Source organism: Corvus moneduloides, chromosome 14 (genome assembly GCF_009650955.1).
Source record: "Corvus moneduloides isolate bCorMon1 chromosome 14, bCorMon1.pri, whole genome shotgun sequence".
Taxonomy (NCBI): domain Eukaryota; kingdom Metazoa; phylum Chordata; class Aves; order Passeriformes; family Corvidae; genus Corvus; species Corvus moneduloides.
In genome coordinates this window covers 9,219,522-9,237,410 of record NC_045489.1, presented here as the reverse complement: position 1 = coordinate 9,237,410, position 17,889 = coordinate 9,219,522, and the positions used below count along the sequence as shown (strand labels likewise).

Sequence of the window (17,889 nt, the reverse complement as noted above, 5' to 3'; positions counted from 1 at the left end):
GTAAAGCCAGGTAACTTGCTCTTCATGTCAGAGATATCAGCTCAGATGTCTCTCAGTAGAGTGAGTTTTTATTAACAGTTATGAGAGTGTCCTTTCACCATCCAGTTTGGTCAGTCAGCTAAGACGAGGGAACTCCACACGCAGAGATCTCACCCTGCTTTGAAGGTAACATCCATGCTATTGAACACTGCACAAAGTGATCAAGAGAGTGTGTTATTTGCAATGTGTTCTCTGACCAGCAAATGTGTCTCTGAGCATTGGAGTATTTAAAGAATACTCGGAAGGGTGTGGTGGTTGCTGTCAGTTTTTAAGGCAGCTCAGGTGCCCAGTGGTTCATGGTGTGAGGAGCAGGGAAAGGCTCTGGGAGGAGATGGGACACACACTGGGTTCTGCTGATATTCAGGTCTCAAATGGCAGTGCCAGGCTGTGATGAGAAGCCGGCAGAGGTCTGCAAGCACTGCAGCAGCATTAGCACAGTGCAGCCAAAAATCCAGAGATGTGAAACCAATTACATATGGCGACCCTGACCCTTGAGATCATGTCCAGCCGAAGCTGCTAAAGGTTTTACTGTGTGTGCTCAAATGCGGGGTGTGTTCCCTTTTCTGCAGAATCAAGGTCTGAAAATACCAAGTTGCCAAAAATTCATAGGCTGTAACTGATTTCTCCCCTTTAAGAGTCTAAAAAATTTGCATCTCTCTTTGGCAATTCTTAATGGAGTGCATCTATCATTGCTATGTGTCTGCAAACCCTGAGCATGATGGATATCAGTTTCTGGACTCTGCTGTTCTACAGCTAAGATATATATATAACAATATAACTCTTGTATTAGAGGAATGGTGGTTTTATTTCTGGCTGTACCTACAGTCACAAGTATTGCCTACTTTGCAGAGCAATAAATGTAATGCATTAGCTAGTGTATTTTTTTTTAAATTATTTATTTGTAGATTATTTCAATTTAAATTGAGATTTTCAGGTAACAAGGTAGGCAAACATGTTTAACAATGCCATGATATAAATTGCTGTAGGTGACAGATCCCTATAAAAATTATAACAGGCAGATGCGCAATACAAAAAATTATTCATGTGACAGCAATCAGAAAGACAAATTACTCATAGACGATGTACATGCTCCTCTATAATTGCTCATAAATTATTATGGTTCATGTTAAAATGCATCTAGACTCTCTAGACAACTAGATTTATTTAAAATAAGAGTAATGGAAAAATGCCAGGAAATGTTGAGGAAGAAGATGCAGTACATGCTTTGGGTGATTGCTGACATTAAAGTACAGTAACTTGTTGTCAGCCAACTTAATCCATAATTTCCTTATTAGTTTTGTAACCTTTATTTTCAATTCACTCTGTGCTCAGGTTGCAGTAGCCTGGATAGGTAACTGGGATGGGCCCAGTGGGGCTGTACTGTGGTTCACTGCTGCTGTCTTTCCCAGCCCATGGGGGACGCAATAGGACGCTCTCTTGCACTTATGAGGGAGAGAGCTCTCCTGAGCACTTTCACGTTCTGTGCAATAGGATTGAATTTAGTCAGCTGGGGTAGAAGTTATGCTAAGAGGATGGGGAAGATTGACAGATAGATGGGCAAACCACTTTTCCTTGGGAACCTGGGATTAAAATGGGACAGTGTTTTCCATATTCTCTTAATGTTCCAAATTACATATGAAAAAGAAAATCTGTATTAGAAGTGTGTAAAGTACATCCACAATAGACAGGATTTAATTTGAATGAGCTTTCAGTCAGGCACTTACCAGGTGATTATAGGGTAGCAGAGAAATGGTATATATACATTTATTATATAATAAATGCCTTTCTAATGCTATTCTTTTTCTCACCAACCTAATTATATTACATATTGAGAGCCAGCCCAACAAAAATGACAGCAAACTTTGTTCTGGATAATGGAGTGCTGAACTCCACCTAAGCAGCTCCAGTCATTTGTAATGACAGCTTGGAGAATACTCCAAACGAATCTAACAATGCTCATGCTCCAGTGACTGACAGCACGGCAAGAGGAAAAATTCCAGCTTCCATATGAGTACAGGGAGCCTGACCTAGATTTTAGCCTCTACAGCTTCAGAAGAGGAAACATTCTTGGCTGTGTATTGAACAAGAAAAAAAGAGCAAGGGGAAAAAGTCATCTCCTGTCTTTCTTCAATAATTAAGATTTAGTCAAGGCGCTCTGTGAGACTTCTCCTCTCCACAGATTTCACCAGCCCTATAATGACTGGTTGCTTCGTTCCCTGTGTGCTCTTCTCTCTTTAATTATACCCTCCTGGCCTGCTGCAGGGAGACTTGTCACAGGGGAGTAGCTGGGGTAGGCAGGGCCATGGGCAGCAGCCTGCCTGCACCTTCCCCCTCTGGCCCACTCCCTATTGGGGTCAGCCTCCTGTGGGCTGCTCAAATTCTTGCATTCTGATACTGTTAGTAGGCGGAAAAAGTCTCTAGTGTAAATTTCCTTTTCTTTCTTTTCTTCTTTGGGATGCAGGTGCTATGCTGGGCTCAGGTCACCATGTCCGGTGCCTCCACTGGAGTGCTGGCAATGGCCAACAGAGCACTGGACCCACCGCTGTATTGTCCTCTGGAGCAGCTGGAGAGGGTTTTTAGCCATTCTGGTGACCTGGTTGTAAATTACCTTTCAAATGCCTTTCATCTATTCCACTGTGCTTCCTATACTTCAACAGCTCAATTTCTGGAATTAGAATAGAAGTGCATATGAGAAAGGAAAAGAAATTTTCAAATGAAAGTAGAAGATGAGGCAGATTGAATGACACTGAGGGTTGCTTAGTGTTTGAGCTGTGCTTTGACAAGTTGTTTGATATGGGAAAAATTTCATTGGAGGCATGGTATTTTCAGCTTCCAGATTTGGATTTCCGTATTGGGTCAGTACCTAACTACAGAACTCCTACTAATTGTGACTCTGCTCTGTGGAATAAATGAAAACCTGGCACTGCTCTCCTTGATCCACAAGCTTTCCATGTATGTCTCATTGTTAGTTATTCATTGGTGTGGTTTAACTTTGCCAAACCAGCACAGGTTTGAAAGCTTTAGACGATGTGACAGGATTCGATTGACACAAGAGTGACAGAATTAATTAGATTGGCTGAATTAATTAGATTGGCTGAACTAGTCTGTATCTAAATTCCAGTTCTGGACACTCGTGTTCAGTTCAACTTAGGCTTCTGTGACTTTGCTAAAGCACAGGAGAGAGGGTGCCTTTGAAAATACCTATGTGTCCTGGAGAATAAGGGATGAGGCATCTGGAGACCTCAGCATTGCCTTGCACATCCCTTGCTGAGAGAAGGCAGCTGTGAGCTCCTCACTGTTCTTTAATTGTAAATCACACCAGCCTAAAGAGCAGGACTTAAAAAAAGCACAGAGCTTTTCTGAGGAAGCGCTGTATGGAGTACAATAATACCTGCTAAGTGTAAAAGCCCTGTCATCTATATAAAATAATTCATGGTGTCAGAACCAGGCATTTAATGTAAAAGTGGATTGGGTGGTGGTGTAGGACTGGAAGAACCAGGTTCTTTCTCCAGCTCTGCTGCTGGTTGCCCATATCTGTGCAGCAGCAACACAGAGAAAGAGGTCAATTAGGTGTTTCTTGGGGTCCCGGCAAGGGCACGTTCAAGTTACAATGTGGAGCTTTGGTCACAGTGAAGGATGTTATAAACCTGGAGGAGATTCACTGAGAACAAATGCTTCAGTACAGGATTTTCAAATAATGATTATCCAAGCTTGTCCTATTGTGTGTGGCACTAAGTGTTAGAGGAAGGACACAGAGGAAGCAGCAAGGAAAAGGAACATCAGTAAATTGCTGCTGGCCTTTCAGTTGATGTCATTAACAGCAGCCGTTAAAAGCAATGAATTTTAATTTAAATCAGCAGGATGTTTTCAGCAAAATGAGAATGAAAATGAAAACTGAAGTTAACTGGAACAGTGTGTACATAACTTCAGGTGAAGGGTTTGGGGGGCTTTTTTGATGAAGAAAGAAGAAGTCAGCTGGCACAACCAGCTGCTGCTTTTGCACCTGCCTGTGGGGTGGAGGGCAGGAACAGGAAACACCCTGGGGGTAAAGGTGTTGCATGATCTCCCTTCACCTGTCAAAACCGTCATGAGTAATGTTTTGAGTAACGGGCTTCCCTTCCCTCCTGAGCTTTTTTTTTCACAAGTTTGTTTTGCAGCAAGATGCTACAAGGAAGTTTATGTCCAAAAAAAGTATGAAAGTGGACAGTGTCAACAAGTTTAACATGTGGTTCAGGTGCATGGCTCACATGATCACAGTACAATTAAAGCTGATTTACTGTGATGGGAAAATTAAAACCTTCCATTTATTATGGTTACTTTTGAATGATTAAAGAGTAACCTGAAAACTTGGTAGACATAATTTAAAGGTTGTAAAAGTCACTAAAAGTAGGACCAGACCTGATATTCCATGTACAGAAATTTGTGCTCACTACCTTTGTTTAGGAAGTAAATTAAAAAATCACTTGATGACAGAATGCAATTGATGATGTGTATTAAATGAAGAGTGTCTGAGGATATCCAACATTTATAGTTTGAGAATTGATACTGTAAATGCAGAAGAGGCAACTTGAGAGTTACCTGGTTGAATTTGAGGTGCTGCATTAAGGGTAAAGAGGTTTCATTTACTTGTAGCTTAATATGATCAATAAATTCTAAAAGCTCCATATTTAATCAATTCTATTAACTTTAGGTACTGTGTTTGCCTTTTGATGATGTGCCTTTGAAATCTTTTTCTTTGGTTTTATTCTTGGCTGATTTTCAAGCTTATAATTTTTCCAGCAATGAAAAAGATTGAATTAAAAGGTCTCTGATAAGTGATATGTTGATATGTGTGCATGTGCTAGGACTGTATTGTAACTAAGATAATAGCAATGGGAGAAAAAATTGTAGGGAGAAGTAATCTTTTATTAAACTGTCTGATGTATGTTAATTTTAAAGTGAAGTATCAGGAAAACTGTTTCAAAAGGTTTTGCTGAACAGAACATCAAAATATGTCCTTTCTTATTTGTATGACTCCTGTATTAAGTTTGATTGCATTGGCAGCATGTTGCAATTGTATCCTGTTGTATATAATACAGATCTCTACAGTTTGAGTAGCCTGTAGAGAAAAAACCCAACTATGTGGAACTGCCTTGAAAAGAAAATGATAAATGTGACATCTGTCATTTGGGGATTTTTTTGCATAACATAATTAACAGAGGTGGATGGAAAAGCTTTAAGGGATAAGATTGGTATCAGATGCCAATGTACATTTTCCTCCAACAAGGAACTGGAGAATTCTAAACTGGTTTACAGAGGCAAGTAGTTAAGATGCAAAACATTTGGTTTATTTAATAAAGAATTAGTGTTTTGGGGATGAAAGTAATGATATTCTAAAGAAGTGGAATTGAGCAATCTCAGTGTGCTTGCCTGCACATTCACAGTTTCATGTAATTAAAAGAGGTGTATGAAACCACTTACTTGCCAGTAACCGCTTTAGGTTTTTCATATACCCTAAAACAATTCAGCACATGACAAAAGCCATTTCTTTTAATATATTGTATTGCATTTCCCAAGCTGCCTTCTACTATATTGAAAAATGTTTCTGTGTCTAATATTTCTTTATTATTGTTTTGCTTTCAGTTGATGGTTGCATTGACTGGTCAGTGGATCTCAAGACATACATGGCTTTGGCAGGTGAACCAGTCCGAGTGAAATGTGCCCTTTTCTACAGCTATATCAGAACTAATTATAGCATGGCCCAAAGCACAGGTCTTAGGCTTATGTGGTACAAAAACAAAGGAGATTTAGAAGAACCCATTATATTTTCCGAAGTTAGGATGAGCAAGGATGAAGATTCCATATGGTTTCACTCGGTTGAGTTGCAAGACAGTGGTTTCTACACATGTGTTCTAAGGTGAGTATTGTGTTAAAGTCTAAATAAGAATGTGGGGATTATTGGTTAATAATGTATGGAGTATTAGATATTGGTTAAAAAAAATCATTTTAGCTATTAGAATTGAGATATTCATCCAGTTAATACATATTCAATTTTTTATTCTCATAATGTTTTGTCTCAAAATTAGTTTCCCTAGTAATTATAGTTACCTCATCCAGTAGCTATAATTAATGTGCTTTCACTTAATTGCTTCTTTTTTAAATACAACATTTGCAAATACTCGATTTGCTGTAAACCTTCAGAACTTGATAATTCTTAAATCATGAAGTATTTTGTTTAAGTACTGTTCTGTTTCAAATTCTCAGAGTTATTAAAGAGTTATAGTTTGAATTATTCTGATGGGATCAGGCCATGGGGAGTTACAGTTCTGTCTGGTTTTGAAGAAATGTTTATTTTAATATACAATTATGATTTAGCATAAATTTAAGCAGACCTTGTTTGGTAAGGCACCAAAATGCATTTCTCAGAAGTATCTTGGAGCTGTTGGATGAGCCTTAAATTAAACATGTGCTGGAGCTCGTGATTTCCATCATGTAGATGTTGATGTCATCTCTATGCCTAAAATGAGAAGATAAAAAAAGGAGGACTTTTGAAGAATGAATGAATAAATATTCCTTAAATGATCAGTTTTGAATTAAAAGGAGTTTACAGATACTTTGGACGATTTGGTTTTAGACTATCTAGTTTCAGATAATAAGTTTGTTTCATCCTTGTCGGCTATTCCGTACTAAAATTAGACGTTTGATGAATTAAATAACAAGTATTGCAGCAAATAACAGCACTGTTCAGAACCCAGAATTTGCTCTCTGTCCATCTCTGCTGAGTCGTGCTGCCTCAGCTGCCTCAGACTATTTTGATCCTGAAGAATGCTACTGAAATCAAGGATTGTGCCCTGGAGTGTGGTGGTTTGTACTGGGCCAATGTCCTGTTTAAATATTGGATATATCTGCCAAACTCAGCAGTTGGATTGTGCTGAGGCCTTTTGAGTTTTTCTTTTATCAGCTGCTCTGTCAGAGGTTGGGTGTGATGTGAACTTCCTGATTCCAAAATGTTATGGGAAGATGGTGATTTATATGTTTCAAGGGAGCCGTGCTTTATTCATAAGAAGTCACTGTTGTGATAATCAAGTTACTAGTTTAATACTCTGAAACATTTTAATGCAAATCCCTTGTGAAAAATAAAGAATTGATCTTAGATCAAATTCTGGAACATACTTTTTTTCTGGGAAATTTCAAAACTCTGCTCATTTACATGACAAAGTAGTTTTGGTAACAAATGGGCAAGTTCTTGAATAATTCATGGCTTCTTCTCATTTTCAGCTAAAAACTATATGACATGCTTCTTGGAAGGCATTACACAGCAACAAGATCTTCCTTGTCAGTTATGCAGTTTTCTTGCTTTGACTAGAACTTTCTTGTATAGTTACAGATATTTTTGCCTTTTTCAGATTTATGTCAGAGTGCAGAATAATATGTGTAGTGGTTACAGATAAAAGACTATATTTCTTCCTTTGCTGAATTAATTTTTTCTTCCAAAAGCATGGTAATGAATGCTTGCTGTTATTGTTTATGAAACCATAGAAGTCTTAAAATAGCTGAAGATGTAGCAATAGTAACTGATTTTAATTTCATTAAAATTGAGCTGTGTAAAACATAATGTTCTGAAATGTGATCACACTTCTGTGGGAGACTATCCACACCATTAACTGTGTAATTTCAGCTTTATTAATCTTATTTTTTTTTTGAGAGGGATAAGCAGGTGTTTGCATTTTAGTCATTAACCAGGATCACCTGCTTTATGAGAATTAAGAGGTCACAAATGAGAGCAGTCATTTTAGAATATGATTTTATTTTCTAGAAGCATTAACAATCTCTGTTACAAATGCTATCTTTTGTAGACTGAATTAGCAGAGACTGGCAGATAGAACTTGATGCAATGGAAATGAAAATGTGACTGTCTCCATCAGTGTGCAACACAGGATTTAGGGTTGCATGCATAGCTGAGTCGTTTGGTTTGGTAGCTGAAAGAAAAAAATTGGGGAGGAAAATGCTTTTGATTCAAGATAAATTTAAAACTTTTTCTCAACAAAGAAGTTTTCATTTAGATTCTTTAAACGAAAATCAGAAGCAATTCAATTCTAAATTGATGTCTTCCTAGCCACTCATCAGGGGTGTGTGAAGCCCTGGTGCAACTCGCTGTGCTGTCCAAAGCATGAAATCCCACATTTGCATGTCCCACTGGCCAGGCTGTGCTGAGTTCCACCGCTTCAAGTCTCTTGCCTTAGAACTGTTCTGTCTGTTATTTATGCTTGTCTTTGCAAATAGGCGCAAGGGGGTGAGATGCTTAGATGTGGTGCTAAGGCCAAGTGGGATGAGAGGTCCTGGTCCCAGAAGTTCATGGGTTGAAAGGAAGGACACACTCTTGATCTGGGAAGTCAATAGTGAGAGCTTTGTTAATTTACTGTCCCCCAATTTGTTACTTTTTTCCCAGTCAACACAAGATGACAGATAAGAAAACTGTATGGGGAAAATGTCAACTGTACTTTTCACTGAATTTCTTATTTGTTGAAGTGTTTCTTCTCAATTCTAAAAAAAAAAAACAAAAAACCAACCTGTTTTTCAAGAAGCTGCATTTTCTAGTTGCTCACGCGTGCTTGTAGGATCAAGGCATGACTATCAGTGAGGCAGTGTGAAGGAATCTTTCAGAAGCCACTTGAAAAGGGTGGATATGAGCAGGTGAAGGATAGGCTACTATGACAGTGATTTGGAATGGGTAAAAATTAAATGTGTCAGTGAATTATTTCTTATACAGAATTGCCGTTTCAATAATCATAATGTCTGTTTTGTAAAAGAACCTGTAATACTAAATAAAATTAAGCAGTATTAGATCAACCCTTATAAATGAGGTTGCTTCTCCAGACTGAAGAGATTTGATATTATAATTTAAATGTTACCTCTCCTTTGTTAACCAATTAAACAGTATTCCATAGACAGGTGTGGGGGTGTGTGTAATAGGAGGATTATTGTTGCATTAAAACCTATTTCTCCCTTCTCAAAATACATTTTGGCATTGAGCTCACACTCAGATGCAAACTGAAGCGTGATATTTTTCTCTAGTGCTAAGCATATTAAAAGGTCTTGATTCTGCAAGGATTTTTAAAAGAGTGCAGAGTTGAGCTGTGTTAGGTAAGCCATGTGAATTCCATGGGTCTTCTTTGTTCTTGGATGCCTTTTCTGTGTCAAATCAGGGATATTGCTGCTTAATCCAAAAGGGATTCTAAGTAATGGATAGCTGTGTATTTCATTGCAGTTCCCAGGTAAATGCTGCAAGGTTTGTATCATGACTTTACTGCCCAGTGTGGAAATGCTGTGTTCTGGAGGTACATACCCTGGATATGCCATTAATCTTTCAGCACCCAGCAATGCTACTTTCAGATAAAGCTGTTGGCATTTTTTTTATGGAGGTTTGGTGGTCTGGGATTTTCACATCAGCACTCTGGATTGCAGCTTCTTCACTGAAGGATTCAGAGATGAGCACATCAAAACCAAACATGGGAATTACACTCAACCTAAATGCATAAGGTGGCCCTAAAGTTCTGAGTATGTAGGGCAGTCTTTTGCCTGATCATGATCTGCTTTTGCTGTCTGAACAGATACATCTGCTTTTCTGTGTTAAAAGCCTGTTTTTTAAAGGCAGAATGAGAACTGGGCCAACTTAGATCATCTTCACCTGGTGAAAGAAGAGAAGATGAGCTGGGGAAGAAATCTCAGCAGAACTTAGCATAAATTTGCCCTCGCGTAGGGATTGCTCATGGAAATCTTCTTCTAACTAGGCTCAGCTCCAAAAAAACCTGTAGTGAGCATTTAAAGAATGAAACCAGTAGGAGTAAAAACATAAGTACCTATTTGCTGTTAATTAATTGTTAGTGAAATAAAATAACTTGATTCCCATAATATGATTCAGGAGGGTAGAAAATCTGAGCCTCAAAGAGGGTGCAGGGAAGCAGGAGAAAATTTGTGGTCACCAAACTGGCTAATGAAGCTAAAGTCTTGATTTTTGTACAGGATGCAGAATAACAAGGGAGTGAGGGCCTTGAATGCTGTGGGGGAATAAGCTTGCAGGTCTCTAATACCAGCATTTGATGCCAGACAACTGCTAACAAATCCAGTTAGGAAATCTGTGTATTCTTCATCCGTTGCTGTATCCCTGTGAACACAATTCTTAATGGAGAGCAATGTTGCTATGGACATGCACAGAGGAATTGAGCCTTTGCTGAGCCATTGGTTAACTATTGAGATACCACTTTCTGAGCAGTAATAAAATACAGCAATAGTAGATTTTAAGCCTTCTGGCTTAAAATGTCTGTGGAGCACATGACCAGCAAATCAAAATCAGATTTAGACAGCCTGGAGGGGCTGACAGTAAAGTCTGCGGCACAACCTCTGTGCTCTCACTTCAGAGGGTGTTAGGCAGGGCTCAGGGGCTTGTTTCAAGTGCCTACCTGGACTGCAGAATGCACCATCAGCTCAGAAAAAACTTCATCCCTTCTCTGAATGCTGAAAGTCTGGCTTCTGAGCAGCATGAAAAAAGAGGTGTTTTCAGATCCAAACAGAAATGTTGGACTAAATCATAATGTGCAAATACGTGGGGGTACGGTCACTTTCTCTGCAGCCATCTCTTAAAATATGTGTTTTAAAGCAGTTTTTCGTTTTGTTGATAGCAATACAGAATGTTTCACGTGCTTTGGCTTTGCTCAGCATTCAACTGCTCGTGACAAAGGTGATTTTGTATCTCAAACCCCAGTGGATGCAGTGTTGTAATTCCAGTTAGCCATAGAATACCATCTTACATATCCATTACTGGCAAGTGCTTTATTTCCCCATAGACTATTACTGTATCCCGCAGCCGTAGGAGAGAAGATCCAACATGCAGGAATTGTGCAGCAAGATTGATTTATTTAATTATTTTACAGCTCTTTTATAGACTTTTTCTTCATAGTCTAATTGGACAAAGGATCTGCCACACCTTGGGGTGATTGGCTAAAATCCTAAAACATCCATTGTCAAAATATTTTTCTACTGTACCATAAACAAAGCTTTGCAAGGTCACAGGTGTTCATAGTTTATAGAACTTCTGCTAATCTCTTCGTGAGAGAGAAAAATATCCCATGGGCTTAGAAAGAAGCAAGAAAATTCTTGCTAGCAGCAATATTGTATCCACAATAGACTTACTCTGGAAAGATCTAAAGATGATACTTTCTTGTGGACTAGTGTCTTTAATTATTGGATATCCAAGATGAGCACATCTAACTAGCTGATGGATTACCTATCTCAGTTACCTCTCAGACTTGCACACTGGTATGTGATCAGCTTTCCTGTACAGTCCCAGGCATGACTGTAGAAGCAGCAACATCTCACATTTGGAGCAAGTGGATTCAGCATGGCACAGGCTTTCCAGGCTCTGTATGATACTAACATTAAATGCCACACATTAGAAGTGTGTGACATTTCCCACAATAAAATTGACTGATTCTGTATAAACAAAATCCCTGTGAGATATAGTATTCAATACTTGAATTCAGTGCTAGAGCAGATACATTATAAAGTCAGTATGATTCATGATAAAATAATTTTTCTTGAGGTTTTATCACTGAGATATAATGTTTTGGCATTATCAAAATGCAGGGGAAAGTGGAATCAGAATGCTTCTACATTTGTATCTAAAATTGTGTAGAAACTGATGGTGCTCCTGCAAATCATTTTGATAAGATTGTCTTTATTGAGAGAAATCAGTTCAGTCTATTCTTTGCAGAAAAACAAAGATTTGTTTCTCTTCCCTGGTGATATGTATATTTTTTCTCACTCACCCTCCTCCTCTAAAGCTTTAAAAGAGAAATTATTCATCCTCTATTACTCTGAAAAATAATGTTTACAGTTGATGAGAAGCTGCACAAACAGTCAAGGCTTCAAGCAGAAATATCCATGTTTGTGGTTGGAGAGCATCCAGTGCCTTCCCTGTTGCAGTAGCATGGACAAGAATGAGAATATTGTGTATCCTTCAGTTTTCCTAAGAGTGAAATCCCAGATTTAGCTACTTTTAAAATCACTGACCTTACTTTGTAGCCTCTACAGGTTGTCATAACAAAGCTCCGTGTGCTGCAGTGCCTCGGTAATGTTTCAGCTCACTGTGACTGGTTGCTCCTGAAGTGCCTTCCCTGGTGGGCTTCAAACCTTGCCTAGAGGAGAGAAAGGAAGCAGAGTGGAGGGACTACGTCCTCATACCGTCAGACTTTGCCTTTGCCTGCTGAAATGTTTCAGCCCTCCTCAGCCATCTCCTCTCCAACATGTCAGGGAGTTTTCATTTCCCTTCTGTTCTCCAAATAACAGTGAGAATATGCTTACCCAGGTATCATTCCTGTTGGAATCCCCATCGAGCCATCTCTAACTACAACACGTCAGTAGAAAATGTTGTCTGTGTCCTGTGAGTGGACAGACAAAGGGAAGGTTTCCTGAGGAAATCCATCATGCCCAAAGTACAAGATGACAGACCCGTAGGAGGTTAAACTGATATTTGGTAAGTGAAGGAGGACAATTTCTTCTTTTCTGGCCACCACTGAAGGGAAGGCACAGCCAGGAGGACTTGGCTGCAGGACTCAAACAGTTCACATTGCAAGGACATTCACTTCATGATTCTTTCATTCCTTGTATACCCTGTGAGACAATAACTGATCCACTGGTTTTCCTGCTCAATTGCCTGTGTACAAGCAGAGCAGGACCTGCCTTTCAACATTGCATCTGCAAAATAGGACTTATGTGCCAAACTAAGGATGTGCTCCACAGGTTTTATTCCCACAGGCAACAAAATCACTGAGATTTAGCAACACAGACAAGTCTGATGGGTGTCTTGAATGCAATTTTTGTTTTCTGTGCTAGGTGTCTAATAAAAAAAAGCATAGAGGAGTAGATACACTAGTCCACATGGTGTGTGTTTTGGAAGAAATAAAGGAGAAAGTGTTCAGTGCTCTCAGAAACAGAAACAGTGCTCTCACAAATGCAAAATTATTGGAAGGGAATTTCTTAATACTGACCTGAGAGCATGTTGTTTGTAATGGGGCTTTTCAGTAAGACTATGTGATTTAACATTAATATCCGAGTTCTAATAGAAAAGTATTAGGAAATAAATGAAAAGGGCTTAGTCACTTGTAGTAGCTAACTTTAAAGCAACTTGCTGCCTTCTCATTTTTAAGGACAAGGAAGGAATTTTCCCTCAGAGGAAACCCAGCCAATTACAGGTTTTCTTCTGCTGGAACAGGGTGTCTGAAGCTGACAGAGACCACATAGTTCATGACCTTAGGTGTGATATGCTGCAGTAACTTAGTGTTCTTTTGGCTTCTGCATTTCTTCTGTGTTCTGTATTGTGTTTTCATATATTCACTTCTAACATTTAATGACTAACATCAGTGAAAAGTTTAAAAAAAAAACCCAAACCCAAGGAACACTGTAGGCCTATGTGATTCAACTTAAACGTTGGGAGATTTTCTCTTGTGTCTGGGTAGTCCCTGTTGTAACGACTGACTGGTGATTTGCTTTTCAGTTGCATCTATCACAATGCAGAGGTCATTGGCACGTGTGCATGTGTGTATGAAGGCAACCAGAAAGGAAATAGCTCCTCCTGACCCTAACCATGTATGAATCAGCTGGCTGTCACTTATTATTCTTCTTTCATAAGATGCACATCCTGACATTTTTATGTCACATTTCCCTTTTAAGATGATGTCCAAATTAAATTTAAACTTGGAGCTAAGCTTTGGTGAGAGAGACCCAACTGTGAGATGTTCTACCCAACTGCCATATCCAAACATCTTTTCTTCTTCATCCCAGGATCAAGAAGTACAAAAATTCTCTAAACATGGCTAAACTCACAGTGAGGAGTACAGGTCTTGCTTTTAAGTGCCTCTGGTGAGAACTAGATTGTAGACAGGTGATTTGAGGAGACATTCCTGCTTGTCTATTTTTCAAGCTGTAATTAATATGAGCCTTTTAAAGCTACCTTTCAGTGACTTTGCTCAGAAGATTTTTCTTTTGAATAGAAAGGGTATAGCCTTTCTTCATTGTAAAACATGGCCCTCTGAGACATCCAGTATGTTTTAGTCAAGCTCAAATTGTCTTGTTTCTAGTGAGTCTTATGTAGAGATTGGATCTCAGGAGGAAAAAAGTGCATAAAGAATAAAAATTCTTGATGAGTGATGGGTTAATTCCACACAGATACTTTTTCTGCTTGAAGGGAATGGGGCCTTAAACAGTACCTCTGTCTGGATTCACCACCTCTTCCTCTGTTGGAGGAGGTAATGTAAGAACACTGGATTTGTAACATTGTGCTGGTTTAGCACTTAATTTCTGAGATCATACTTCCATGGTGTTATTTTCTTTTCCTAGGGGGATCTTGAAAATCTGTCAGATGCTAAAGGAAAGGTAACATGCAATTACGATTTCTCCTTTTCAGGCATAGGAGTTGGTATTAGAATAACAGTTGTAACAGCAACAAGAAAGCAAAATACAGGACAGGAGTGTTTGGAGCAGAACCAAGGCCAGGTACCACACACAACCCACAGAATCACTGCACCTCTTGGCCTTTGGTTCAGGGGGCAACTACAGCACTGTCAGCCTGTTCCTCTTTGGGTATTGCTCTCTTACTTGACAAATTAATAAGAACTAAAAATCAAAAAAATTTCAAGGGTCTCTGATTTATAACCTCTGGCTGTCATTTGCACCATAGGCAGGAAATTGATCTTTTCCAGACAATGACTCCAAACATGTAGGAGTTAGTGGGAGTCACTGAGAAATAAGTTAACACTTGAGTGAGATCTTGGAAGAGTAAGTAATATATGGTGGCCGGTGAACATACATTACAAGGGAGAGAGAGTTTTCAGTAAGACAAGTCCCTAGTACCACAAGAACCACTTCATGTTAGGGTGGCCGGAAGGGCTTCTCCCAGGATGCTTGTTCTGTTAGGTTAATCTGTCCCAGTTTGGATTCCCCGGTTGGCTGTTGGCCTCTACCCCTCGTCACTCCCCCAGAGCTTCCCCATTGGTCCCCATTCCCTAGTCCTGGCTTTTCCCCACTCCCAGATAAAACTGTGAGATTTAGGATCATGTTTGTAATTGCCTCTGCAACCTTTGACAGTGTAGAAGCAATAAATGCTCCTGCTGGAGTGCACACAAATGCCCTTCTCGACTCTTTGCTACTGACTATAATACTGAGCCCACCCGTGTGTCTGGGGGGACACGCGAGACCCCACAGAGCTGGGCAGGGACAGTATTAGTAATAACCTGTTTGTTTTTAAGATGTTACATTTGTGTGATATGAAAAAACCAACGATGATAAACAACTCATTTTTCTTTAAGTAGATCATCAAACCATGACCTTGGTAACCATTGTGTGAACTGTAAAATTTGCACAGAAATAAATTTATAAAACTCTCATGAAGTGAGAGGAAAACAATCAAATGCTCAATTACGTCTAAAAGCTGATAAAACAGCACATTTATAGAGCAGCCAGTAGTGGATCTGGTTGTGCATTAATGCTTCAGATGGACAAAGATGTTTGGTGGTGTAGTTACTGTTTGTTGGAGGTTAGGATTTTTCTCTTTTTTTCCTTCTTTCTGTCAGGGAATTTTGTCCCATTTTTTGCCTAAGAGATGATAACGACCTGTTGTAACAGCTAGATTTTGCTTAGCAGGCTGTAGCTCCCTGAGAGCTCAGCGAGGGTTACCTAGGGCAATGCGACCTGTCGCATCCCGCAGTCCATTTCCAATGGCCCCGCCATCTTGCTCTGGTCAGCTATCAGCGTTACAACCAGGGATGACAGAGGAGGTGAGAAGGGTCTCCCACGAGGGTAAGAGATGACTTTAATCACATCTTGAACTGGCAGCCCTCAGAGGCAGAGAGACCTCATGGTCTGGGCGCGTGGGGGGTTTTGTCAGGGGCCCAGGGGCGGTCCCTGGGCTGGGATGGGGTACAGGAACCAATAGGGAGAGCCTGAGGGAGTGGCCAAGGCTAAGGGCAGGGGGGAGCAGGAAGGGGAACACGGCATCACGAAAGCAGTGGGTTAACAGGCTACCACAACGACTGGTATGCAAGAGAGACAAAAGAAGTGGCCAAGGTGGGGGGAAGGGTGCAGCTGGTTACTGTCTTAGCTGGGGGCTTTTCTCTTGGGAAGGGCAGAGATACCACGAGATTTTGGCCGGAGGATGAGGGGCTGGGCTCAGCTCCTCTTGCTCTCTCGCTCTTGGATCAGAGGGGAATGGTCAAGTTGCTGCTACCGCACAGAGAATTGTCTGCCACTGCGAAGTCCAGCCCCTGTACTGCTTCTTCCTTACTGTGGGTGACCCTTTGCTCATAAGAGTGGCCATTGAACTGGGACCTTATTAACACCTGATTGCACTGGAAGGACCCTCACCATCTACTCTAGTGACTCAGGGGAAAAACCTGGGACCCCGAACCCCTCCCCTTTCCTGGAGGTTGCATCTTCCCACCTGTGTGCAGCAGCTGCTTGCAGAAACCCGTCTGCCACTGTCCAGCCCTGGTGTTTTCTGCCGCTGCCTTGGGCTTTTTTGCTACACTTTAACTCAGCATCCCTTGCCCACCAGAACACCCCGCGGCTGCTGTTACGGCTGTGAAGTTTCTGCTACATTTTGTTTGCCACCCTGGGGTGTGCCCCCCTCTGCCGTCCCAGCCGCTGCTCCGAGGTTCCTGCTGCAGCCCATTTCACCATCCGGAGAGGCCCCGGGCCCGCCTGCCCCTGGGGGTTTGTAAAGGAAGCTGGCGCTGGGTTCTGGCTCTGTTTGTTGTTGCTGCCGGTGCTGTTGTTTGTTTGCCTTGTTATACATATATATATATATATATATATGCAAAGAACTGTTATTCCTCTTCTCATATCTTTGCCTGAAAGCCCCGTAATTTCAGAGTTATAATAATTTGGAGGAAATGGGGTCATATTTTTCCATTCCAAGGGAGGTTCCTGCCTTCCTTGGCAGACATCTCTCTTTAAAACCAAGACATTGCTGTTGTTGCTCTAACTCAGAATGAGCAAAGATGAATGTACAGGTTGATCTATCTAATCCTGCAGTCAGTGAGCCAATAAAAATGTCATTAAAACAGCCAGAGTGTTCAGGGACATGGAGAGAGAGATCTAAGCCTGAGGTGTGCTGTTCACTGAGTACTGCTTTGATAAATACACTTCCCAGCATTTGGATCTACCGCCGAAGTCTTAGAATGTAATAAAAAACCCAGTACAATGAAAAATGAATCTGTAAGGGGAAAAAGCCTAGTGTGAATCCTCTTGTATAAATATGCAATTCAAAATTAGGTGGGGTTTTTCAATCTAGTAGATATAAAATATTCAACCACATTTCTGCCTCCTTCCTCTTTATAAGAAAATCAGTAAATGGGGGTGGCTGGGGGAGATTCTGAGCATATTAGAGACAAAATTGTTTTACTTGACTCTTTTAGCAAACCACCCTCAATTAGCAGAAACACGAATGCAAAAAAAAAAGGGGGTTTTTTTCAAAGTTGTGAATATTTACTCAAATTTGAATTCAGCCTTAGGGCTGATTAATTGTCTTGAATCCAAAACAAGATGAAAAATAATTTAGGGACTGAGACTCCAATTTCAAATGTCCATATCCATTTCTTTATATCCTCCCTTTTTCCCTCTTGTCCTTGCTTCGAAGTCCAGCCAAACACAGTTTTGCTTGCTTTTGTTTTGAGACCTGTTAAACTCCCTTGGTTCTCCCTCTAGTTTTCTACTGCGTTCGAAGCTGGCTTCAGTTTGTGGTTCAGAGCCAGCTCCAGGTGGCCTGGGGATTACAGATGCCTTGCCACCAGAACAAAGGAAATTGCTTTGTGAACTCTG

At 40.3% G+C, this 17,889-nt stretch overlaps 1 protein-coding gene across 8 annotated transcripts in view; it reads left to right on the top strand.

Moving 5' to 3' along the window:
- Positions 1–17,889, top strand: part of IL1RAPL2 (interleukin 1 receptor accessory protein like 2) — a 400,648-nt gene that overhangs the window by 201,465 nt on the left and 181,294 nt on the right. For 7 of the 8 annotated variants that reach the window (XM_032123852.1, XM_032123851.1, XM_032123853.1 and 4 more), the window contains exon 3: positions 5,662–5,935. The exons of the other annotated variant lie outside the window; for it this stretch is intronic. In XM_032123852.1, coding sequence (XP_031979743.1) covers positions 5,662–5,935 — 274 coding nt within the window. The remainder of the gene's footprint in view (positions 1–5,661; positions 5,936–17,889) is intronic. 8 annotated transcript variants of the gene reach the window in all.